A 26,673-nucleotide genomic window follows, 5' to 3' on the forward strand; every position below is an offset into this window, starting at 1 on the left:
GACTGTGGAAAATGTAAAGAAAAGTGAAGTAGTTGGTAAATATTGATAGAAACATGTTCTGCCTATCACTGACCTGGTCGAAGGGTGTTGTGGACTCGGGGCTTCTTCCGGTGACAGGGAAGAGGAACCGCTACTGGGTCGCAATAGAGATGGCCGGATGTAGGTCTTCTTCATACAGGATGAAGACGGTAAGCAGGAAGCACGGAGGAATGATGAAGGTCTCCTGAAAAACAAGACTAGTGAAAGTGCTGAGTGCTGAGGTACAGAGATGCTGGAATTATTGAGGTGCTGAAGGCACTGAGGTGCTGAGACACCGAGGTACTGAGGTGTTGGAGTTCTGTGATACTAAGGTGCAGAGGCTCCGAGGTGCTGAGGTTCTATGGTGCTGAGGCACCGGAGTGCTGAGGAACAGAGGCACTGAGGTGCCAAGGTACTATGGTGCTGATGGCGCTAAGGCGCCTTGGTGGCACGGAAGTGCGTGATAGCGCTCGGGCGCTTGGAGGCACGGAAGTGCGTGATGGCGCTCGGGCGCTTGGAGGCACGGAGGTGCGTGATGGCGCTCGGGCGCTTGGAGGCACGGAGGTGCGTGATGGCGCTTGGAGGCACGGAGGTGCGTGATGGCGCTCGGGCGCTTGGAGGCATGGAGGTGCGTGATGGCGCTTGGAGGCACGGAGGTGCGTGATGGCGCTCGGGCGCTTGGAGGCACGGAGGTGCGTGAAGACACTGGAGACACAGCGGAAAATAGGAACAAGGGAGCTCTGGAAATCACTGCTTCTGACAAGCAGAACGATGATACACAGGCGCCGGCTCCCTGCTCGGCGTCTGGCTTTGAACCTCCCGCCTTGGTCTAATTGGCGGAGCGGGCAGATGACGTCAGCCCCGCTCCGCCTACCTAATCTAAAGCAGCATGGCGGCGCCCTCGCTCCGGGAGCCGCCGGAGATACCCGCCGACCCGACGCCGGACCCCCGAGGCCGCCGGAGGGGAGAGACGCCAGGCCATCCAGGACACCCGCAGCGGTAAGCGCGGCCGCCGCTGCCCGCGGGGTGTGACAGTACCCCCTCCTCCAGGAGTGGCCCCTGGACACTTTCCGGGTTTAGTTGGATGTCTGGAATGGAAGATTCGAACCAGTCGGGGAGCCATTACCTCAGTAGCATTGATCCAACTTCTCTCTTCAGGACCATAACCTTTCCATTCTACCAAGTACTGTAATTTCTTATGAAAATGACGAGAGTCAAGAATAGCTTTGATTTCAAATTCTGTCCCAGCTTCAGACACAGTAGTAGTTGGCCTAGGAGATGCTGAGTGGAACCGATTTAGAATGAGGGGGCGGAGGAGAGAGACGTGGAAGGAGTTTGGAATTCGAAGGTGGGAAGGCAACTCCAATTTGCAAACGACCGGGTTCAAGACTTGCCGCACTGAGAAAGGACCAATGAACCTTGGGGCAAATTTCATGGTGGGTACTTTCAAACGAAGATTGCGGGTAGAGAGCCATACCTTGTCACCAACCTTATATTGAGGAGCTGCTCGTCGTTTCCTATCCGCAAATAATTTATAGCGACCGGAAACCCTCTTAAGATTGGCATGAACTCTGCTCCAAATTTGAGTGAAATGTCGAAGAGTTGAGGCTGCAGCAGGAACTTCTTCTGGAGGACAAATGGGCAACTCCGGAACTTGGGGATGAAATCCATAATTAATAAAGAATGGAGACTCACCAGTGGAAGAATGATAAAAATGGTTGTGGGCAAACTCAGCCCACGGCAACAACTCCACCCAGTTATCTTGAGAAGGGGAAAGGTAAATACGGAGAAAAGTCTCTAGATCCTGATTGACGCGTTCAGTTTGCCCATTAGTCTGTGGATGGTAAGCAGAAGAGAATTTGAGCTTAATTTGTAGAGTTGAACAGAGGGCTCTCCAGAATCTCGCTGTAAACTGTACTCCCCGATCTGAGACTATTTCCAGAGGTAACCCGTGCAGGCGGAAATGCTCTTGGATAAATAACAGGGCCAACTTGGAAGCGAAGGGTAATCCGGTCAACGGAATAAAATGTGCCATCTTAGAGAATCGGTCAATGATCACCCAAATGGTGTTATGACCCTTAGAGAGCGGTAATTCAGTAACAAAGTCCATCGAGATACGAGTCCAAGGCCTTTTAGGAATGGACAAAGGATGCAACAAACCCGTAGGCGGCAGACGTGGAGTTTTGTGCTGAGCACATTGAGGACACGAATTGACATACTCTTGAACATCTTTTTTCATAGTGTCCCACCAGTATGATCTTCGCAGAAATTCCCACATTTTCTGAATTCCCGGATGACCAGAAAACTTAGAAGTGTGTGCCCACTGCAACAGTCTCGGTCGAAATTTAACTGGTACCGACATTCTTCCCGGAGGAGGGCCCAACCTAGTGGGAGCTGCAGAAATAGAGATGGGACTGAGGATTAATGCCTTCCCCATAGTATTCTCCTCATCGGAAGCCATCACTGAACGGGATAGGGCATCCGCCTTGGTATTTAGAATTCCAGCCCGATACTTGATGATAAAGGAAAATCTGGTAAAGAAGAGCGCCCATCTCGCCTGACGGGGGTTCAAACATTGGGCCGTCTTTAGATACAGTAAGTTCTTGTGCTCCGTAAAAATTGTAATTAAGTGTTTAGCACCCTCCAGAAGATACCTCCATTCTTCCAACGCAGATTTAATTGCCAGTAGCTCTTTGTCTCCGATGGTGTAATTTAGTTCAGCAGGGGAGAACTTGCGAGAATGAAACCCACACGGATGCAACTTCCCATCTGAGGCGTATTGCGAGAGTACAGCACCTATGCCTACCGTGGAAGCATCAACCTCCAAAAAGAATGGTTTTAGGAAATCTGGCTGCTGAAGTATGGGAGCAGATATAAAGGCGGTCTTCAACTGTTTGAACGCTGCTATTGCTTCAGAAGGCCAATTGCTTGGGTCAGCCCCTTTTTTAGTCAGAGCCGTAATAGGTGCCACGATGGTAGAGAAACCTCTTATAAATTTCCGATAATAATTTGCGAATCCTAGAAATCGTTGCACTGCTTTTAAGGAAAGAGGTTGAGTCCAATCCCGGATGGCCGAAAGTTTCTCCGGATCCATACGCAATTCAGTTCCAGAAATAATGTAGCCCAAAAATGAAATAGAAGGAACCTCAAAGGTGCACTTGGAGATCTTGCCATAAAGATGATTCTTGCGCAACCGAAGGAGTACTTCCTTAACTTGTAGTCGGTGCTCAGAAAGATTCTTAGAAAAAATCAAAATGTCATCCAAATAGACTACTACATTCAGATACAACATATCCCGAAAGACTTCATTAATGAATCCTTGAAAGACAGCGGGGGCGTTGCTGAGGCCAAATGGCATTACCAGGTACTCATAATGCCCATCTCTCGTATTGAAAGCCGTCTTCCACTCATCTCCTTGACGAATACGTATCAAGTTGTATGCTCCTCTTAAGTCAAGCTTAGTAAATACTCGAGCTCCACGCACTCTATCGAAAAGCTCTGTGATGAGCGGCAGAGGATACTTGTTTTTAATGGTGACTTCATTAAAACCACGATAGTCGATGCATGGTCTCAGCCCTCCATCTTTTTTCTTTACAAAGAAGAAGCCAGCTCCCGCTGGAGAAGTGGAGGGACGGATGAAGCCCTTCTGCAAATTCGACTTAATGTACTCAGACATAGCTTGTGTCTCTGGAACCGACAAAGGATAAGTGCGACCTCGAGGCGGTATTTTCCCAGGAATGAGCTTAATGGGACAGTCCCAAGCCCTATGCGGAGGTCATTTATCAGCCGCCTGTTCCGAGAAGACATCCAAAAACTCTCGGTAAGCCTCAGGAACTAACTCCACGTCCAACTTGGCCGACGCACGGAGTGGAACGACAGGAGTAAGACAATTCAATCGGCAGAAAGGACTCCAAGAAATTATTTGTGTCGACCCCCAGTCGACATGAGGGTTGTGTAGCCTGAGCCAGGGAAAACCCAAAACGAGATCATGAGACATTTCCTGAATAACTAGAAACTTCAGTTGTTCATGATGTAAAGCTCCCACTTGTAGCTGAATTGACTCAGACTGACTCGTAATCAAGGCGTTAGGAATTTGAACCCCGTTAATGGCTGTAATAGTAATAGGTCATTCGACCAACTGTAATTTCAAACCCAAACTCTGGGCGCAGGAAAGAGAAATAAAATTCCCCGCAGCACCTGAATCCAAAAGAGCCATAACGGTCTTGACTTTTGTTTTAGTAGACAAAGATACTGAGAGTAAACAGTCCACTTCTGGAGAAGATTGAGAAACCACACCCAGCTTGACTTCCCCGGAACAGGCTAGGATTGCCCGTTTCCCGGGCGAGCTTTGCAAGACTTGAGGAAGTGATCCGCGGCTCCACAGTAGAGGCAAAGTTTGTTCTCACGCCGACGCTGTCGCTCCTCTGGAGACAGTCGAGACCGATTAATCTGCATGGGTTCGTCTGGAGCTGTCGTAACCGATGGTTTAGACGGAGGAGCCCGGAATCTGCACCGATCAGACCGAGAACGTTCGCCAACTCGTTCCTGCATGCGGAGATCCACTTTCACACAGAGCGAGATCAACTGTTCCAAGGAATCTGGCAAATCTCTTGTAATCAATTCGTCTTTAAGACGGTCGGACAGCCCGTTCCAGAAAGCGGCCCGTAAGGCATCATTATCCCAGCGCAATTCGGAAGCTATGGTCTGAAAATGAATCACATACTGACCCACTGAACGAGAGCCTTGTCGAACTCTAAGAAGATCTGAAGAGGCAGCGGCCGTTCTGCCAGGCTCATCAAAGATCCGGCGGAAAGATGAGATGAAATTAGTGTAGTTGGAAACCAAAGGATCAGATCGCTCCCATAAAGGAGACACCCATTCCAACGCTGAACCCTCAAGCAAGGAAATAATGTATGCTACTTTGGATCGATCCGTGGGAAAATTGTGTGCGAGGAGTTCAAACTGCACCTCGCACTGGTTAAGAAAACCACGGCAATTCTTCGGGTTGCCGTTGTAGCGAGAGGGAGTGGGAAGCTGAAGGCGTGACCTGGTACCGGACACTGCGTGAGCATTAACCGGAACGACTGCCGGAGTGGGTACTGGAGCTGGAACTGGAACTACTGAAGCCAGGGAAACCTGAATTTGATCCAACCTGCCGGATAGCTCTTGGAGATACCGCATCACCTGGTTTTGCGCCGCTTCCTGACTCTGTACACGGGAAACCAGATCTTGGATGGCACTTGCTTCTGGGTTCCGATTCCCCGGGTCCATGTGGCCTGTGTATACTATCACTGACCTGGTCGAAGGGTGTTGTGGACTCGGGGCTTCTTCCGGTGACAGGGAAGAGGAACCGCTACTGGGTCGCAATAGAGATGGCCGGATGTAGGTCTTCTTCATACAGGATGAAGACGGTAAGCAGGAAGCACGGAGGAATGATGAAGGTCTCCTGAAAAACAAGACTAGTGAAAGTGCCGAGTGCTGAGGTACAGAGATGCTGGAATTATTGAGGTGCTGAAGGCACTGAGGTGCTGAGACACCGAGGTACTGAGGTGTTGGAGTTCTGTGATACTAAGGTGCAGAGGCTCCGAGGTGCTGAGGTTCTATGGTGCTGAGGCACCGGAGTGCTGAGGAACAGAGGCACTGAGGTACCGAGGTGCTGATGGCGCTCAGGCGCCTTGGTGGCACGGAGGTGCGTGATAGCGCTCGGGCGCTTGGAGGCACGGAAGTGCGTGATGGCGCTCGGGCGCTTGGAGGCACGGAGGTGCGTGATGGCGCTCGGGCGCTTGGAGGCACGGAGGTGCGTGATGGCGCTCGGGCGCTTGGAGGCACGGAGGTGCGTGATGGCGCTCGGGCGCTTGGAGGCACGGAGGTGCGTGATGGCGCTCGGGCGCTTGGAGGCACGGAGGTGCGTGATGGCGCTCGGGCGCTTGGAGGCACGGAGGTGCGTGGAGACACTGGAGACACAGCGGAAAATAGGAACAAGGGAGCTCTGGAAATCACTGCTTCTGACAAGCAGAACGATGATACACAGGCGCCGGCTCCCTGCTCGGCGTCTGGCTTTGAACCTCCCGCCTTTGTCTAATTGGCGGAGCGGGCAGATGACGTCAGCCCCGCTCCGCCTACCTAATCTAAAGCAGCATGGCGGCGCCCTCGCTCCGGGAGCCGCCGGAGATACCCGCCGACCCGACGCCGGACCCCCGAGGCCGCCGGAGGGGAGAGACGCCAGGCCATCCAGGACACCCGCAGCGGTAAGCGCGGCCGCCGCTGCCCGCGGGGTGTGACACTGCCTTTGCATACATTTGCAGATAGATAGGTATGCTTGCAAGTAGCCCTTACAACTGCAGATTAAGTCAATGGCTGGACATATAACACAAAGGCCATTTGTTACAGCTTCATAGTTTTTTACATAACCTCATGGAGTTAGCCATTTGCTGGACAGCTTTGAATATTCACGAGTATTAATAATAGGAGAGTAAATTCTGTCCAGAGCATGCTCAGTGTGCTTAAGAAATATCCTATGACATAATTAACGTTCTGCTTTCTTTAAATGGTCTCTGATTGGCTACATGAGCTCAGTATCCCAGAAAATCTTGTCACCCCAACAGCTGGTGTGTATAATACCTATGGAATTAAGGCACGGTAAGTAGTGTAGTTTTAGGTTTTTACATAGGTTTTCTATTACAGTTTATTGATCACTTAATTTTCATCCACAAAAGCCCCAAAATACCAGGTGGTGGCAGGAATTTTTTGACCTAGGAGATGTTAGGTAGATAGACCATTAAATGGAAATCTATTGTGCAGGGCGAGTATAATACATCACAGACCTTTTTATTAACAAGCTTGTCTCCCTTGTTATTCAGGATGGTGTGGGAGCCAAAATAGCAGAGAAGATTGATGAGTTTTTGGCCACTGGAAAATTGCGGAAACTTGAAAAGGTAACAAAATATCCCCCATTGTATTACCAATCCATATCCTACCCCTTTCACACCGCACAAATAACCTGGTATCGACTCAGTATATTGCCAGGTCGACATGGGTCGCTGTGCGGTGTGAAAGGACCCATGGCGAATTCCCGGGTCGCTTGACCTGGTAATTCAACCCGGGAATAAAGCGGTGTTCTTCCCGGGTTGAATACCGGGTCAGTGGCAGTGTGAACGGGTTGCCGGGTCGATGCGGCCAGGGACCCAGTTCACTACATAGGAGAGGCGGCGCGGAGATGACCTCATCTCCAGCACTGCCTCCGCCCCCAATGACGCCGCGGTCCCCGCCCCTGTATAGCAACCCGACCCGGCGATATACCGAGTCGGGATGGCAGCGTGTAGGGTCAAATGCCGGGTCCCACCCGGTAAGGACCCGTTTCCAATTACCGGGTGGGATCTGGCATTTGCGATGGGAAAGGGGTACCACTGTGCTTAGGCCATGTGTTCCTCTGACACCCTTGGTCAGGCATCCCGGCCTATGTCGGTCATGCTGGCATTTTTGCTGATTACTTAATAAGAGTCCATCTGTACTCAGCCATTCACTGTGCATTACCTTTTTTTGTTTGTTTTTACACTTTCTAATTTGCTTTGTCAATGTTTTTTTTCTTCCCCATTAAATGGCACTCTCATGGTGGATTATGTTTTCTCATTTGAAGGCTAGGCACTGGAAAATAATGTTTCTCTGGCTGGGTCCACAGGATTATCCACAGGATAACATTGGGATATTGTCGAGCGACAGCGAAAATGGCACCAACACGGTCACGAGCTTTCTGGCCTCCCAGGATGCATTTGGGCCTCCACTACATAGTCCCGCCCACTGACTCAGTCAGATCAGTTTTTTGCTTGGTGCGGCAGGAAGCCGCATGGTCACAGGGCTGCTGTGAATTAAGCAGCCTAAAGCTTTTATTATTTTATTTTTATAGACTTACTATATTTTTTAGAGCGACTTATCTTAACAGCGTCCTAAACGCATATTAGAAAGAGTCGCTCCAACAACTCCCCACCGGGTCGCAACAACGCTTACCTCCGCGGTACAGTGCTGTCTCGACGGGCGTCTGTGTCGGATGTTCTAGCAGGTCCAGCAGACGTAACCAGGCTGTGGCCGGAGCATGGGGAGACGGTGAGTCTATGGACTTCCTCTTACTAGGGGCGTCCAGACACAGCTACACTGATTTGGTGGAGACTACAGACAGTGTGTTGATGCGCCGAACATCTCGAGTGTGACAGCGCTACGCTCCGGGGATCATAGGTGCCAGGACTAGGTAGAGGCCGCGATCCAGGGAGTTTAAGTCAACAGGGGGTTTCAGACGCTCTCCTGGCCGTCCCTCCTCCGAGTTCATGGCCAGTTCCCGCGTGTCTCTCGTTTCATGAACTGAATGACCTCACTTCCGGCTCAGACGCTACCACGAGGGTACTCGGTCGCAGCTTAGACGCTGCGGTTGTGTACACTGGATATAAACCCGCCCAGACTGAGTCGCAGGCCTTTAACGTCTGCATACACGTGGAAGTCGCTCAGCGTCCGTGTCCGTTGGTGAGCGTCCGTGTCCGTTATCAGTTACCAAGAGCGGCAGTGTGCACCAGTAGCGTCTGAATCCACTCAGCGTCTTACGAGCGTATTTGCTTGGATATGGAAGTGTGGTGAATCTCCCTGTATCCCGCTCTCTGGAGGCAGGGTATACAGTACTAAAAATTCCTTCTACTTCTTAGTATGCATTGTTAATTTTTAGTACCTATTGCATATGAGACCTGTATATTACTGTGTTTTCTGCATGTTATGTTGAAAAATAGAACCAGTTAAAACAGAAGTACAATGTTCCTACTTATGTATAAGTTATTATGGAGGTTGTATTCTCATATGACAATGTCTAATGCTTTAACATGTGACTGACTGCTAGTATGTGTACTGACTTTTCTGTGTAATGTCAGTCCTGTTCTGACCCTCAAATCAGGTGCAGCTGTGGTCAGATTGATCTCACCTCTATATACTGACATATAGGGTGTTTTTCAGTCACAAAGTGTGTAGTCGATAACAGGTTAATACCATGTCTATGAGCGGCAAAAGTGATGAGGAGAATTTACCAAGCACTCCTATAACCCTAACATGCTTATCTTGTAAGTCAGGGGTAATTGATATGAATCAATTGGTCACTTATGAGGGTTTGTGTGCAAACTGTTTAGCTTTTGAGCGAAGTAAAAAACAGGAGTTAGTTCAACCTCCAGTAGAGCCACCATGGAATATGTTCGCAAAGACTCTGTCTTCAATAGCGGACAGGTTAGCTCCGGTAGCACCACCTCAAGGGTTAGGTTACACTATGAACCCATACATGCAGCTCCCTTCCTATGGTTTGGTTCCAGTAGCCTCTACAAGCAACCAAGGGGCAGGTAAGACTAAGACAGATACGTCTGTATGGCAGACTACACAAGATGATACATCGGATGATGATGCGGAAACAATAGATTCAACTCCGTATGATGATCAGTCGCAGAGCTTTAGTTCAGAAGATGTAGCTGAACTTATTAATGCAGTGAAGGCTGTGCTTTCTCTGGAAAAACCAGCCAAGACGGCGTTAAAAGCAAAAGCACCTGTATTCAAACGAACAAAGTCAGTGAAAGCTGAATTTCCAGCGTCAGATGAATTGACGGAAATGAAGGATGAGTCTTGGGCAGCGCCCAGTAAAAAGTATAAGATTCCTAAGAGATGGGATTCTTATTATCCATTTCCTGCTGGGGATTGTTCGAAGAGAGAAGTTGCTCCAAAAGTAGATGCACATGTTCTGCGACTCGTGCATAAATCTGCTTTACCACTGTCATCTACCTCTTTGAATGATGTCACAGACAGAAGGGTAGAGAGCCTATTGAAAAATATTTTTTCTCTTGTAGGAGCAGTGGTAAGACCTGCTATGGCTTCGGCCTGGGTAGCAAAGGCAATGGGCGAATGGATAGAGGAACTAGAGAATGACATCCCCTCTCCTACTAGGGAGCAAGAGGATCGTTTTTGCCGTTTAAGACAATCTACCCAGTATTTAGAAGACGCAGCAATCGATGTAGGCACTGTTGCTTCTAGAGCTTCAGCCTTGGCAGTAGTCGCTCGCAGAGCAGTTTGGCTACGGACCTGGAAGGCAGATGCGGAATCCAAGAAGGAATTGGAAGCATTGCCTTTTAGGGGTAATATATTATTTGGAAAACCTTTATCGGATATCCTAGAATCAGAGGCTGAATCGAAAAAGGTCAGATTTCCGGCTGCTTATAACCCTAAGTCCAAGGGTTTAAAATTTTGCTCTTTTCGTTGGAAAAGTAAAGCGAAAGCTAAAGAGGAGCCTAAGCAACCCCAGTTTAAATCCGGGGGTAGGAAGCAGTGGGCTAGCAAGAAGCCAGCTTCCAAACCTGAACAGAAACCCTCAGCCTGAAGAGACGGGCCTCCGCCTGGAGGATTCCAGGGTTGGGGGCCGACTCCTGCAATTTGCACACATATGGCAACGGTCAACAACCGATGCCTGGGTGCAGAAGGTAGTATCTCAGGGGTATGGGTTCCCATTCAGGAGGCAGCCTTCTCAAATATTTTTTTGCACCAGCCCGTCTCGTATAGAGTCGAAGGCCAATGCCCTGCAAGAAGCAGTCCAAAGATTACTGCAGCCAGGTGTGATTGTCCCAGTACCTCCATCACAAAAGGGACAGGGGTATTACTCCAATCTATTTCTAATCCAGAAACCAAATGGGTCATATCGACCAATTCTAAATCTAAAAATGTTGAACAACTACATATGGATCCCGAAGTTCCACATGGAGACGTTACGCTCCATAATGTTGGCTATGGAACCGGGAGACTATATGGTATCTCTGGATGTACGGGATGCTTACCTACATGTGCCTATAGCACTGTCACATCAGTGTTACCTCAGGTTTGCCATCCTACAGGAACATTTCCAGTTCCAAGCTCTGCCTTTCGGGCTAGCTACAGCACCCAGGGTGTTTACCAAGATCATGGTGGTTATGGCAGCTTGTCTGCGCAAACAAGGGATAAGAATATTCCCATACCTAGACGACTTGTTAATCTTAGCACAGTCGCAAGATTTACTGTTGAGCCATCTCCAACAGACGATAGTTTGTTTACAGAGACACGGGTGGCTCATAAATTGGGAGAAGTTGTCCCTGAATCCGTCACAGCGGATGGTTCATTTGGGAGCCATATTGGATTCAGACCTACAGAGAGTTCTCTTACCAGAGAAGAAAATAGTCAAGGTGCAGGTCATGGCTCAGGAAGCGTTGCAAGCCCAGACAATGTCAGTCCATGCAGCAATGCGACTGTTGGGTCTGATGGTATCAACGTTCGACATGGTGGAATATGCGCGATTCCACTACAGACCGTTGCAGCATCTCATTTTGACCAAATGGAACGGAAATCGTCAAACGATAACGAAACAGATGATAAAGATTCCAGTAAATGTAAAAAGGTCTCTAGCGTGGTGGCTACAGACAGGCCATTTAAACAAGGGGAGACCCTTTTGGATAAAAGAGTGGCAAGTCCTGACGACAGATGCCAGCCTGCAAGGCTGGGGGGCGGTACTCGGAAGCCTATGGTTCCAAGGAAAGTGGACCGCAAGGGAAAGTTGCCTGCCGATAAATCTGTTAGAAATAAGAGCCATTTACTTGGCTCTGGTTCAGGCAAAGGACAATCTACAAGGAAGACCAGTCCAGATCCGCTCAGATAATGCGACGGCAGTAGCATACCTCAATCATCAAGGAGGAACTCACAGCAAGAGTCTGATGGAGGAAGTAACTCCCATCCTAAAATGGGCAGAACTCCATCTCCCGGCATTGTCAGCAGTATTTGTCCCGGGTGTACTAAATTGGGAAGCGGATTTTCTCAGTCGGCACACCATTCAGGAAACCGAATGGGCACTACACCCAGAAGTGTTTCAGACACTGGTGAACAGATGGGGTCTACCGGAGATAGACCTTATGGCGTCTCGTCTAAACAACAAGGTTCTGAGATACGGATCAAGAACAAGAGACCCAGGAGCGGTCCTGGTAGACGCACTGTCAGTAGAATGAAGGCTTCAGCTGGCGTATCTGTTCCCTCCAATATCTCTGTTACCCAGAGTAGTGAGAAAGATAAAACAGGCAAAAGGAGCAATCATTCTAATAGCTCCAGCTTGGCCAAGAAGGCATTGGTACACAGATCTGTTGAGAATGTCCGTGGAAGCACCGATACTGCTCCCTCAACGTCCAGATCTGTTAATGCAGGGTCCTTGTTGTCACAGTCATCTGGACCGCCTAGCTTTGACGGCGTGGCTGCTGAAACCTCTATCTTAGAGGCTAAAGGATTTTCAAAGCAAGTAATCCAAACCATGCTTAGAGCAAGAAAGCCTTCTTCGGCCCGTGTGTATCATAGAATATGGCAAGCCTATATTCATTGGTGTTCTGGAAAAAATTACAATCCGAGATCTTTTAAAGTAGCTAGGATTTTGGATTTCCTGCAGGCAGGATTGGATAAAGGGTTGAAGGTTGCTTCCTTGAGGGTGCAAGTCTCAGCGTTGACTGTATGGTTTCAGCAGAAGATTGCTGACCTACAGGATGTACGTACGTTTTTCCAAGGAGTAGTACATATTCAAACTCCATTTGTTCCTCCTGCTGCTCCCTGGGATTTGAATTTAGTTCTTAAATTTCTCCAGGGTCCTCTGTTTGTACCACTTGAGAGAGCAGATCTTAAGTGGTTAACGGTTAAAGTTCTTTTTTTACTGGCAATGGCGTCAGCCAGAAGAGTGTCCGATTTAGGAGCATTATCTTGTAAGTCTCCTTTCCTAAGTTTTTTTCCAGACAGAGCAGTTCTCAGAACGATATCCCAATGTTATCCTGTGGATACCTGTGGACATAAGAGAAATCACGTTATCAACGGTAAGTTCTTACCATAACGTTCATTTCTGCAGCAATGTACACTGGGATTCCACAGGGAATAACATCGGGGTGTAGAGTTGGAATCTTGATCCGAGGCACCAACAGGCTAAAGCATTGACCGTTCCCAGGATGCAATGCACTGCCTCCTCTATATCCCCACCTCCAGGCACTGGAGCTCAGTTTGTAAGTTTGTGCCTGCAGTGCAGGCAGCTAACAGGTGGGGCTGCGCTAGGCAGCCCTGAAAAGAGCTTTTTAAGAAGTCTTCAAGGGCCGCAGCATTGGTTATGTCTTTATGACATGCTGGGCTGCGCTGCTTCATCACCTCCCCCAGCAGCGCTGCATACTCCCGGGTACTTGCAGCGGAGGCGCACTGGACTTCAGGCACACACCGCTGACGCTCTTCTGGTTTGCGTGGTTGCAGCTCAGGGAGGAGGTAAGAGGGTCCCCCCAGGTGGGACCCGCCGGTAAATCGCGGTCCCAGGAAACGACCTGCGCTGCTGGCGTGGACACTGTACTGCACAGGGACCCCATTATATCCACCAAGGCAGGGAGCACAGGTCGGATTTACTAAAATCAGTTTGTAATAGGCTCCACAGTACCCGGTGGTGAAGTCCAGCAGAGGGGATAAGGTGCTGACCTGTAGCCCCTCCCCCAGCTCCGGGCGCCATCTGCTGGTGTTCCCGCCCTGGAGCTGCATTTCTCTCTCCCTCACTCCCTGACTGAGATTTTGGCGCCATCTAGACAGTGTTAGTTAAGAACAAGTGCACTACTACCTGAATATTTAGTACAAGTATTCTGTGAAATACATCCAGTATTTACTGTGCATTGTTATATCTGTATTCATATTTATATGTAGTTTTACTAGTCCAGTGCAGTTTTATTGTTTATATGTAATAACTTCTGCATTGCACCTGTGACTGAGTGTGCCTGTAGCTGTTATGTGGATTAATTTCCTGTATGACAATTGCTATCACTATTCTGTACCCTGGGGGGCTAGGTGCGTCAGGGTCATATATATATATATATATATATATATATATATATATATATATATATATATATATATATATATATATATATATATATATATATATATATATTATACACCGCCTAAATCCTCTGTTTGTGCTCTATATTTATTGTCACATAGCACAGGGGGTTATTTGCAGGTATTGTATTTGTCTGGCTAAATTGTACTGTTACACTCTCTAAGGCTACATTCCCTATAATGTCTGCCACACAGGGCGGGAAATCCACGGACGCTCCTGCATCCTGCAGTGTTGTCACCACGGATTTACCGGTGGGGGAAGTGTTAACTGCTGGTTCAGGCGCTGGGTGCCATACATCTCCTGGTACACCTGCTGCACCTGTGGCTAATCAGGACCGACCTTGGGCGGCGTTTTCAAGTATGCTGACTACACTTGTAACACATCTTACGCCCCCTGTGGGACCTCCTGTGCCATTACAGCCACATATTGTCCCTGTAGTAAATCCGCCCTGGGTGGATAAGCTGTCTACCCAATTGCAACAATTAAATCAATCTTTGGTTAGACAAAAGTCTACCCCCACACCCATCTGGGGCCAAGGGGTCATCTAAGCGGGCCATTTCTTCCTCACAGTCCACTAATATTTCGGATTAATTCCTCCGATGAGGGTGGGGAATATACTGACCCATCAGACACTGATACAGTTCCTTCTGATGAGGATTCTCCAACACAGGTTGATGATCCTGAAGTAGTGGAGGCTATCAAGCTGATTCTCCAGACTGAGGATGAGATCGAGCCTTCTGCTACTTCTAAGAAACCTGACAAGTTCAAACGTCAGAAGGTTGCTAAAGTAGTTTTACCACATTCTGACGTTTTAATTGACATACGTCAGGAACTCTGGGAGTCTCCAGGAAAGAAGTTCTCCCTCTCTAAAAGGATGCTAACTCGTTATCCTATCCCTGCGGAGTTGAGTAACAAATGGGAGACTCCTTTGCCGGTGGACTCTCATGTCGCCCGTCTTGTTCTGCCCCCTACTCTGCCTGTCACCACCGTCGCCTCACTGAAGGGACCGACTGATAAGCGTGTGGAGGGTTGCCTGAAGTCTATTTACTCCTTTGCCGGTGCTGTACATAGACCTACTATGGCAGCCTCCTGGGCTGCGAAAGGTATTGAAGCATGGGTTCAGGCAATAGAGGATGAGCTCGGAAGACAGGAAAACACCAAAGAAGCCAATTGCGCAAACACCACAAGTGCAGCCCAGGTCAACTCAAAATGGCTCACCACACCATAACCAATGCATACAATAGAAAAAGAGAGAGACCCTGTGGCGCAGATATGGTATAAAATACAATACAGTCCCTTTAAATTTCCCTTGCTGGGGATAGAAGATTTCTTCCAAGAATGTCGTCCTTCTCTCCAGGGGTTCACTCCAAGTATTAGCCTCAAAATAGGAGGAAAATATTCTTAGTGTAACACTGTGGGGTCTGGGTGGAATACACTTTAAGATATATGATGTTGCACTCACATTTTATAATAATTAAATATGCCCATCATCCTCCATATGTCTGTTTCTCCTTCTCCGCCAAATGTGTGGCTCAAATAAAGAGAAATATTTAGTGCAACACTGTTGGTTAAAAACTAAAACTGAATTTATTACAGAATTGCACTCACATTAAATAAAACATAACAAAGCATATAGAACCTCCTCAATAGGGTAAGATGATTCTCACGACAGATAGATTCGGAACCAGCCGGTCCAACCGTCAAAGGAAGATATCACCGTTCCCAAGATGTTTCCAGAGGTAAGTCCAAAAGTCCAGAGTCCAAAGAAATCCACCTGCTTTACGCGTTTCGGACTTAGAAGTCCTTCATCAGAAGCATGGTGGAGTACAAACTGAATGGGTTTTTATACCCACAAACATTATGAAGACCACCCCCACCCCACCTGAGAATGGGCGCCCAGATTCAAACCAGCCAATGAAAGAAGCAAAACGGAGCCGTACTTCACATTACATCACTTCCGGTTTCCGGATGGATGCGTTCCACCGTGTTCCATACATATGTACGCGTGCCGTCCGCTCGCTTCCGGTATTACCCGGAAGTTGTATTTGCGTTCCACCGCGTTCCAATGTGGCGCTTCTTAGAGCTTCCTCCTTTACTTTAATTCGAAAGCATAGCGGTGACAGTTACCATGGTCACGTAGTTGACATTTACTGGCGGCTCAGACTCTCATGGGGTGAAAGTGGTCAATGATGATACATAATCTATAAAATATACCAAAAAACATAATTAGTTATACAATAGGGGAAACTATAGGAAATGCTTGAGCTCAAAATCCCCATTCAAACCTCTGGGGACCAAAGATTTTAATACGTAAATCCACTTCATTTCAGCTTTGGAAAGCCTAAGATCCACATCCCTTGTTTTCCAATTATGTTGGACTATTTGAATGCCCCAAAAGGATTTAACATGACCCTCATTTGATTTGATGTTTTTCTTTAAAATGGGCCGATAGTGTATGTAACTCTAAGCCCTTTTTGATATTATATATGTGCTCTGCCATCCTAGTTTTTAGATTTCTAGTTGTTTTACCAACATAAATTAAATTGCAGGTACATTGTATAACATAAATAACATTCTTAGAATTGCATGTTATAAAATCCCTTATGGGATAGGTTTTACCATTAACTGCAAATTCTTTTATTTTAGAGGGGTTGTTTTTCGTAGTCGTCCTGCACATTAGACAGGATCCACATCGATGAAAGCCTTGTATTCTAAGGCTACTGCGTTTCACTTCATCAATGCTACTGCGTACCAATTTATTTTTTAAATTTGGTGCTTTCCTATATATGAAGGAAGGTTTACATGGGAGCTCCTTTCCAATTACAGGATCCTTAAGAAGTAAAGACCAATTTCTCTTAATGCATTTTTCTATTTCTTTAGAATTAGAACTGTATCTACTAATAAATGCCCATGTATAGGTGTTGTCATTCAATACTTTTGGTTTATCCTTTAGTAGATCAGTTCTTTCTATTTTATCAATGCGATCTTCTGCCTTGTTGAGTTCCTCTAAAGTATACCCCTTTTCCAAAAAACGTCCCTTGGTTTCTTTTATAAGCTCTTTACAGATCTCCGGTTCTGAGCAGTTTCTCTTAATACGACTATACTGCCCAAAAGGGATGCCACTAAGCCAATTATCATGGTGCTGACTGTCCCTATAAATATAACTATTACAGTCAGTGGGCTTACGGTAGTTCTTTGTTTGAACTTTACCATTTGTTGTATAGATCAACAAATCCAAAAAGACTATTTCCCTTGTACTTATTTGAAAGGTAAGAGAAATATTAAAATCATTAATATTTAAAGAATTACAAAAAGTCTGAAGGTCCTTTTCTGTTCCATTCTTTTTCTATTGTATGCATTGGTTATGGTGTGGTGAGCCATTTTGAGTTGACCTGGGCTGCACTTGTGGTGTTTGCGCAATTGGCTTCTTTGGTGTTTTCCTGTCTTCCGTGTTATCTGTCACTATCACCAATCAAGTACTGCAGCAAACATGTTTGCATTTCGGGATTGTCGAAATGAATCTGTTAAGAATATTTTTGAAACCTCTAATATAGAGGAAGAATGTAGTAATGAAGATCTCTACAGTCTGAGTAAAAAATTGGAAACTACCATGTTAAGGGAAAATAGAGTATGGTGGGAAGTCATAACATTAGATAAATATCAAACTGAAAATTTAATACCAAAAGGTCTTCAAATTATAAAACCACCATCCCTTAATGGGGTTGATGAGACTTTCTCCAATGAGTGGCAAGCTATGCTTGACCAATGCTCCCATAAATTGATTGATCTCATTCTCAGAGAACGAAAGAAATTATTGAAATCTTTAAATGAGGAAATCAATAATCTTTTCATTCTAATTGGTCCTTTTAAAGATCAGAATGTCTTTAAATCATCTGAGGAGGAGATAATGAGAAAAATAAATAAAGAAACTCGAGAATTGAAAGAAAGGAAAATTCGAAAATTTAATAGAGATACAGTTCTAATTCTAAAGAAATAGAAAAATGCATTAAGAGAAATTGGTCTTTACTTCTTAAGGATCCTGTAATTGGAAAGGAGCTCCCATGTAAACCTTCCTTCATATATAGGAAAGCACCAAATTTAAAAAATAAATTGGTACGCAGTAGCATTGATGAAGTGAAACGCAGTAGCCTTAGAATACAAGGCTTTCATCGATGTGGATCCTGTCTAATGTGCAGGACGACTACGAAAAACAACCCCTCTAAAATAAAAGAATTTGCAGTTAATGGTAAAACCTATCCCATAAGGGATTTTATAACATGCAATTCTAAGAATGTTATTTATGTTATACAATGTACCTGCAATTTAATTTATGTTGGTAAAACAACTAGAAATCTAAAAACTAGGATGGCAGAGCACATATATAATATCAAAAAGGGCTTAGAGTTACATACACTATCGGCCCATTTTAAAGAAAAACATCAATCAAATGAGTGTCATGTTAAATCCTTTTGGGGCATTCAAATAGTCCAACATAATTGGAAAACAAGGGATGTGGATCTTAGGCTTTCCAAAGCTGAAATGAAGTGGATTTACGTATTAAAATCTTTGGTCCCCAGAGGTTTGAATGGGGATTTTGAGCTCAAGCATTTCCTATAGTTTCCCCTATTGTATAACTAATTATGTTTTTTGGTATATTTTATAGATTATGTATCATCATTGACCACTTTCACCCCATGAGAGTCTGAGCCGCCAGTAAATGTCAACTACGTGACCATGGTAACTGTCACCGCTATGCTTTCGAATTAAAGTAAAGGAGGAAGCTCTAAGAAGCGCCACATTGGAACGCGGTGGAACGCAAATACAACTTCCGGGTAATACCGGAAGCGAGCGGACGGCACGCGTACATATGTATGGAACACGGTGGAACGCATCCATCCGGAAACCGGAAGTGATGTAATGTGAAGTACGGCTCCGTTTTGCTTCTTTCATTGGCTGGTTTGAATCTGGGCGCCCATTCTCAGGTGGGGTGGGGGTGGTCTTCATAATGTTTGTGGGTATAAAAACCCATTCAGTTTGTACTCCACCATGCTTCTGATGAAGGACTTCTAAGTCCGAAACGCGTAAAGCAGGTGGATTTCTTTGGACTCTGGACTTTTGGACTTACCTCTGGAAACATCTTGGGAACGGTGATATCTTCCTTTGACGGTTGGACCGGCTGGTTCCGAATCTATCTGTCGTGAGAATCATCTTACCCTATTGAGGAGGTTCTATATGCTTTGTTATGTTTTATTTAATGTGAGTGCAATTCTGTAATAAATTCAGTTTTAGTTTTTAACCAACAGTGTTGCACTAAATATTTCTCTTTATTTGAGCCACACATTTGGCGGAGAAGGAGAAACAGACATATGGAGGATGATGGGCATATTTAATTATTATAAAATGTGAGTGCAACATCATATATCTTAAAGTGTATTCCACCCAGACCCCACAGTGTTACACTAAGAATATTTTCCTCCTATTTTGAGGCTAATACTTGGAGTGAACCCCTGGAGAGAAGGACGACATTCTTGGAAGAAATCTTCTATCCCCAGCAAGGGAAATTTAAAGGGACTGTATTGTATTTTATACCATATCTGCGCCACAGGGTCTCTCTCTTTTTCTATAATAGAGGATGAGCTGCCTCAGGATTTTTCTGACACTGCCAGACAATATCTGTCCTATATTACCACAGCCTCCCACTATATTCAGGAGGTGGCCTCTGATGCAGGCGTAATGGCGGCCAAAGTGTCTACTACGTCTATCCTGGCTCGCCGGATTCTGTGGTTGAGGTCCTGGAAGGTGGACCTGGACTCCAGAAAGACCTTGGAGGTGCTCCCTATTAAGGGAGACATATTATTCGGGGAGGATATAAACAAGATTGTGTCTAACTTGGCGACTGCTAAGACTGCGTTCCTTCCAAGTACTACTCCTGCTCCGAAGGCTAAAAGTACCACTTTTCATTCCTTTTGACCTCCAGGGAAAGCAAAAGGTCAGGCGTACCCGAGACAGGCTCGTGCTTCCAAGACCACTAAGCCCAAGTCTAAACAATCTTGGGCCGCCCGTCAGCCTGCTTCCAAAGCAGAAAAGCCTGCTGCATGACGGGGCGAGCCTCCCCCTGGGGGACCCCAGGGCGGGAGGCCGACTTCTGCAGTTCACTCAGGCCTGGTTAAGGACCACTTCAGACGCCTGGGTGCGGGAAGTTGTCTGTCATGGGTACACAATCTCTTTCAAGAGACATCCTCCTCGCCAGTATTGCACGACGGTTATCCCTTCAGATCCGTTAAAAGCGCAAGCTCTACACTTGTACGATCCCTCCTGGACACAGGAGTGGTAGTGCCGGTACCTCTGTCTCAGAGAGGCAAGGGTTACTATTCGACCCTGTTTCTAGTTCTGAAACCAAATGGGTCCTTCCGGCCTGTACTCAACCTCAAATCTTTGAACAAATTTGTGAGAGTATCCAAATTCCGTATGGAAACTCTGCGCTCTATTGTGCTGGCCATGGAAGCCAAGGACTATATCCCTGGGCATACAGGATGCTTACCCACACATACCTATTGCCATCTCACATCAGCAATATCTGCGGTTTGCTATTGGCAACCTACATTATCAATTCCAGACCTTGCCTTTTGGATTGACCACGGCCCCTCTGATCTTCACCAAGATCATGGCCGTAATGACGGCCCTTCTCCGCCGTCAGGGAATGAGGATCCTGCCGTACCTGGACGACTTGCTGATCCTGGCGAACTCCCAAGAGGTTCTCCGTCATCTGGAACTGACGGTCCAATTCCTACAAGCCCATGGGTGGCTCATCAACTGGAAGAAGTCCTCGCTGGTCCCTGCTCAGAGCATGGTGCACCTGGGGGCACTGTTGAACACACACAACCAGAGAGTGTTTTTGTCTCCAGAGAAAGTCCTGAAGCTTCAGGACAGGATCAGATTCTTCCTCTCTCGCCCAAGAGTGTCAATACACTCGGTGATGCAAGTACTAGGCCTCATTTAATCGTGTTTTCGACATGGTAGAGTACGCTCAATTTAATTCTCGTCCTCTGCAGAGGTTAATCCTTTCCAAGTGGGACGTCCTGCCTCATTGGATAAGGTCTCAACTGATCTCCTTGACTCCGGTGGTTCGCCTGTCACTGAGATTGTGGCTACAGGACCAACAGTTGAGCAGGGGCCGTACCTTCTGGATTTCCAACTGGGTCCTCCTAACGACTGATGCCAGTCTGCAGTGTTGGAGCAACACTCTCTCCCAGGGTCGGTGGACCAGGGAGGAATCTCTCCTCCCGATAAACATTCTGGAATTGCGGGCAGTGTTCAATGCGTTAACATTGGCCCTGCCTCTAGTACAGAAGAGGCCTGTTCAAGTACAATTAGACAATGCCGCCACAGTGGCATAAATAAATCATCAAGGCAGCACTCAAAGTCGCATGGCAATGATGGAAGTGTCAAAAATTCTCCGTTGGGCGGAACGCCATCTGCCAGCGTTATCGGCAGTGATCATTCCCGGAGTCCTCAACTGGGAAGCGGATTTCCTCAGTCGTCAAGACGTTCATGCCGAAGAGTGGAGTCTTCATCCGGAAGTTTTTCAACTCCTAGTGGACAAGTGGGGCCTACCAGATGTAGACCTGATGGCATCTCAACACAATCACAAGGTTCCGGTCTTCGGGTCAAGGACAAGGGATACTCAAGCAGCGTTCGTGAACGCACTGGCAATTCCATGGAACTGTCGGCTGCCATACGTGTTCCCTCCAGTGTCACTACTGCCCAGGGTAATGCGGAAGTTCAAGCAAGAAAGAGGAATTTTACTTCTAGTCGCTCCAGCATGGCCCAGACGTCATTGGTACTCAGACCTGCAGGGTCTCTCGATAGAGCGTCCTCTTCTACTTCCTCAACGCCCAGACCTTCTCGTTCAGGGCCCTTGTGTCTATCCGGACCTGGCCAGACTGGCTATGACGGCGTTCTTGAAGCTTCACTCCTGAGGGCCAAGGGATTTTCTGAGGCGGTTATTCAAACTATTTTGAAAGCCCATAAACCAGCTTCTGCACGGATTTATCATAGGGTCTGGAATTCTTACTTCGCCTGGTGTGCTGGTAAGAAGTATGATGTATAAACTTTGAAAACTTCCAGACTTTTGACTATTCTGCAACAATGCCTGGACTTAGGCCTTCGTCTGGCCTCCCTCAAGGTTCATATTTCTGCCTTGTCGGTTTGGTTTCAGACGAACATTGCGTCTCTTCCTGACGTTCATGCTTTCACTCAGGGTGTTTTTCGGATTCAACCTCCCTATGTCCCTCCTGTGGCTCCGTGGGATATGTCGGTTGTTTTGAATGCCCTGCAAGAGTCTCCATTTGAAACTCTTGAGTCGGTGGACCTTAAATGCCTTACTCTTAAGGTTGTTTTTCTGTTGGCTATTGCCTCTGCTAGGAGGGTGTTGGATTTAGGCGCTTTGTGCTATCATCCACCAATTCTGATTTTTTACCGTGACCGGGCAGTTGTTAGAACTCGCCCCGGTTATCTCCCTAAGGTGGTATCATCTTTCCATCTTAACCAAGAGGTTGTGGTTCCAGCCTTTATCTCTTCTGGTTTGTCCTCCAAAGCACGATCTTTGGATGTGGTACGGGCTCTCTGTACTTATGAGGAGAGGACTGCCTTCCTCAGGAGGTCAGATACCCTTTTTGTACTTTTTGGTTTTCACAAACGTGGCTGGCCTGCGAATAAGCAAACCTTGGCCAGATGGATTAGAATGGTGATTGCACAAGCCTATGCGCAGGCTGGACTCCCAGCTCCTGCTGCTATCAAAGCCCATTTTACTCGGTCTGTTGGAGCTTTTTGGGTGGCACGCCGTGGTGCGTCCGCAGAACAATTGTGCAAGGCAGCTACGTGGTTTTCAGTGAACACATTACTTAGGTTCTATGCCTTTGATACTTCCGCCTCCCAGGATGCTTCCTTTGGACGCCGGGTTCTTGTACACGCTACAGTGTGTCCCCTCCCATGAGGAACTGCTTTAGGACATCCTCTGTTATTCCCTGTGGAATACCAGTGTACTCCACTGCATAAAAGGAGTTTTATGGTAGACTTACCATAGTTAAATCTATTCCTGCTAGGTACACTAAATTCCACAGGGTGCCCACCCTGACGCACTTAGCTTCTTTAGGTTTGTATGGCATTAGCCGCTGGTACCTTCTCCTGTCGTGAGAATGTGGTTCTGTGTGGCCTACATCTGCCGTCTCTATTTTACCTGCTACTGCATTAGATTGGTTAATGAAACTGAGCTCCAGTGCCTGGAGGCAGGGCCATAGAGGAGGCGGTGCATTGCTTCCTGGGAACAGTCAAAGCTATAGCCTGTTGGTGCCTCGGATCAAGATCCAACTTTACACCCCAATGTTATTCCCTGTGGAATCCATTGTACCTCGCAGAAAAAGATTTAACTATGGTAAGTCTACCATAAATCTCCTTATTCATCCTCCCCACTATAATCCCACTGCACTCTTGTCTGTGTGATCAGAAAATCTTGAACCATGTAACACAATGGACACACCAGGTTTGCGGAGTGTACAATCTCTGCAAACCTTTCCCAAATATGCAAACTTTGTACATTGTTTTGTAGTATCCCTGTCCAGGTGACTCTTCACTCTCAAGGGCCCTACACATTTAGCGATCCGCCACCAAGCTGCCCGACGGCGGATACGGCCGACGGGCAACCCGGCATTGGGGGGGGAATGTGACGGGGGAGTCAAGTTTATTTACGTCACCCGGCTCCATAGCAGCGCAGGCAAATATGGACGAGATCGTCCATATTGGCCTGCATGCACAGGTGACTGGGCACCAGCGATGAACGAGCGCGGGGCCGCGCATCGTTCATCGCTTGTGCCTCCACACTCGAAGATATGAACGGTATCTCGTTCATATCTTTGAGTGGAAGGACTGTTTCCAATTCAGGTGGGATCCGGCATTGCAATCTGAAAGCGGTATCAAAATCATGGCTGTAATTGTGATCAAAGTAATTACTACTTTGTGCCGTTGGTTTTTATTAGATTACACTAGACAGGATAATGGGAACATAAACCTTGTTGTAGAATATAATAGTATTCAAAGTCATTCAGGGGCTCTATGTAATTTTTACACTGGAATGCAATATTCTTTATGGTACCCAGGTTCAGTTTTCAATGAAGCAAGATGCGGGTATGAGAGAAATACTCAGCAACTGTACAGTGAATTCCATATATTCTTTGTTTTCAACATGAGTCATCTATCCAATCACCGCTTACCAGATTCCAGGTTAGATTTTGCATGTGTGATATTACTAGTCACCAAATATCAGGGATGACTTCACTGATTGCCAAAATAAGGGTACACACATTTGTGTCATTGTGTCAATGTATTTGTACGGCGTGAAGGAAACACATCTTTGTTGTTGGTCATCACATAGAACGTATATAGCCATGTGAATGTTACTGTTTTCACATGGATATAGATGTTAAGCAGCCACTCATTACCACTGACGTAACTGACAGTCATCCTTTTTGGATAAGTAAACGACTGCAAAGGTTGCACTGAGACAGGATCAGCCCAGTTAGAACGGTGCACTCACCACCTCTACCCTGTTTGCAGATTCGTCAAGATGACACAGGCTCTTCTATCAATTTCTTAACGCGAGTCAGTGGAATCGGGTGAGTTACATTTTTCCCTACCTTTTTCATAAGAAAGCAGTTACATGGTTTATGTAAAAATCTGTTTCTCTAGCATCCATAAGGGATATTGGGGGAAACTAGTACGATGGGGTATAGACGGGTCCAAAGGAGCCAGTGCACTGTCTGGATGTGCTGGCTCCTCCCCTCTATGCCTCCTCCTACAGGCAGTTTAGAAAAAAGTGCCTTCAGGAGAGGATGCACACTCTGCTAGCTCCAGAGTTTTCTTCAGCTTATTTTAAAACTTTTGTTTTTTTTTGTATGCTGTCTGGGCAACAGCATACCTGCGCCGTGGGAGTTAGGGAGGACGGTCACCGGCCTCGCGAGGTGCAGAGCAGCTTCCCCGCTGCAGGACCACCGTCCTGAGGGGTTGTTTGTTCAGCGGTGCACTGCGCGTTGGCTGTCGCAACCGCAGAACGCCGCACACCCCTACTGCTGCCTTGGTTTCCACCAGATCGACTTCATGGCGTCTCGCCTCAACAAGAAACTTTGCTGCTATTGCTCACGAACCAGAGACCCTCGGGCGAGCGCAGTGGATGCGCTGACATCGCCTTGGCCTTGCCAGCTGGTCTACCTATTTCCTCCGATTCTGTTGATTCCAAGAGTGCTCAAGAGAATCAGGCATCAGGGAGTGCAGACAATCCTGATTACCCCGGATTGGCCCCGGAAAGTGTGATACGCGGCTCTTCTGGACATGTCCGTAGAAGACCCTTGGCCTCTGCCACTAAGAAGGGATCTTCTTCAGTATGGGCCGTTAGTTTACCAGGACTTACGGCGGCTTCGTTTGACAGCATGGAAATTGAGCGGAACATCCTAGCTCACAAAGGTCTTTCCAAAAAAGTCATTGCCACCAGTGATCGCGCTGAGCCAAAAAAAAAGTGGGTCCCAGCGACCCCTCACTTTTAAAAATTTGGGTCCTACCGGTCTTTTTCTGGGTCCCATCGGAATGAAAGTTCTTTTTAATCTTGTTTGGACACTACAAAAGTGTTGCAAGGTGGGGGGATGGGGTGTCAATGCTGCTGGGCTGTGTAGCATACAGGACACGCTGCACCAGAGGTGTAACTAGACATTTTGGTGCCCTTAGGCAGAAAGGGAATTGGTGTTCCACCTTTCAGATCGCAAAGTATAGGAAATGCGCGCTTACGGCGCGCTGCAAAAATTTAGGGGCGTGGCTTCACGGGGAAGGGGTATGACCACATAATAGTGCCAATTCACATTACACCACACAGTAGTGCCGCTTATACACATTGCACCAGGTAGAACCTCCTATGCACACTGCGCCAGGCAGAGCACGTTGTACACATTGCGCCAGGTAGAGCACGTTATACACATTGCGCCAGGTAGAGCACGTTATACACATTGCGCCAGGTAGAGCACGTTATACACATTGCGCCAGGTAGAGCACGTTATACACATTGCTCCAGGCAGAGCATGTTATACACAATGCGCCAGCTAGAGCACCTTATACACACTGCGCTCGGTAGAGCATGTTACACACATTACACCAGGTAGAGCACGTTATTATACACATTGAGCCAGGTAGAGCATGTTACACACATTGCACCAGGTAGAGCACGTTATTATACACATTGAGCCAGGTAGAGCATGTTACACACATTGCACCAGGTAGAGCACGTTATTATACACATTGAGCCAGGAAGAGCACGTTATACACAATGCGCCAGGTAGAGCACGTTATACACATTGCACCAGGAAGAACACTTGGACACATTGCACCAGGTAGAGCACATATAAACAGTGCACCAGGTAGAGCGCATTATACACAATGCACCAGGTAGAGCACCGAGGCACATTGCACCAGGTAGAGCACCGAGGCACATTGCAGTAACCAGATTGCAGTGTGATAATCTAGTGACTACTGTACATAAGATGAGAATGCTTACATATAATAGTGAAATATATATGCTATATTTTGTATTTGTATCCATCAATCTTTTTTAAAGTGATGCTGGCACGGGAACTGGGCACATGTACCTCTACCAACATAAGACAATAAGACACCAGTAATAACATTATGTGACA

The 26,673-nt window shown here is 46.9% G+C and overlaps 1 protein-coding gene across 2 annotated transcripts in view; it reads left to right on the forward strand.

The window, feature by feature from the left end:
* The window catches only part of LOC134936617 (DNA polymerase beta-like), a 76,039-nt gene that overhangs the window by 14,547 nt on the left and 34,819 nt on the right, over positions 1-26,673 (forward strand). For both annotated transcript variants that reach the window (XM_063931738.1, XM_063931739.1), the window contains exons 4-5: positions 6,879-6,953; positions 24,554-24,612. In XM_063931738.1, coding sequence (XP_063787808.1) covers positions 6,879-6,953; positions 24,554-24,612 — 134 coding nt within the window. The remainder of the gene's footprint in view (positions 1-6,878; positions 6,954-24,553; positions 24,613-26,673) is intronic.

This window comes from Pseudophryne corroboree, chromosome 6 (genome assembly GCF_028390025.1).
Source record: "Pseudophryne corroboree isolate aPseCor3 chromosome 6, aPseCor3.hap2, whole genome shotgun sequence".
Lineage (NCBI taxonomy): Eukaryota > Metazoa > Chordata > Amphibia > Anura > Myobatrachidae > Pseudophryne > Pseudophryne corroboree.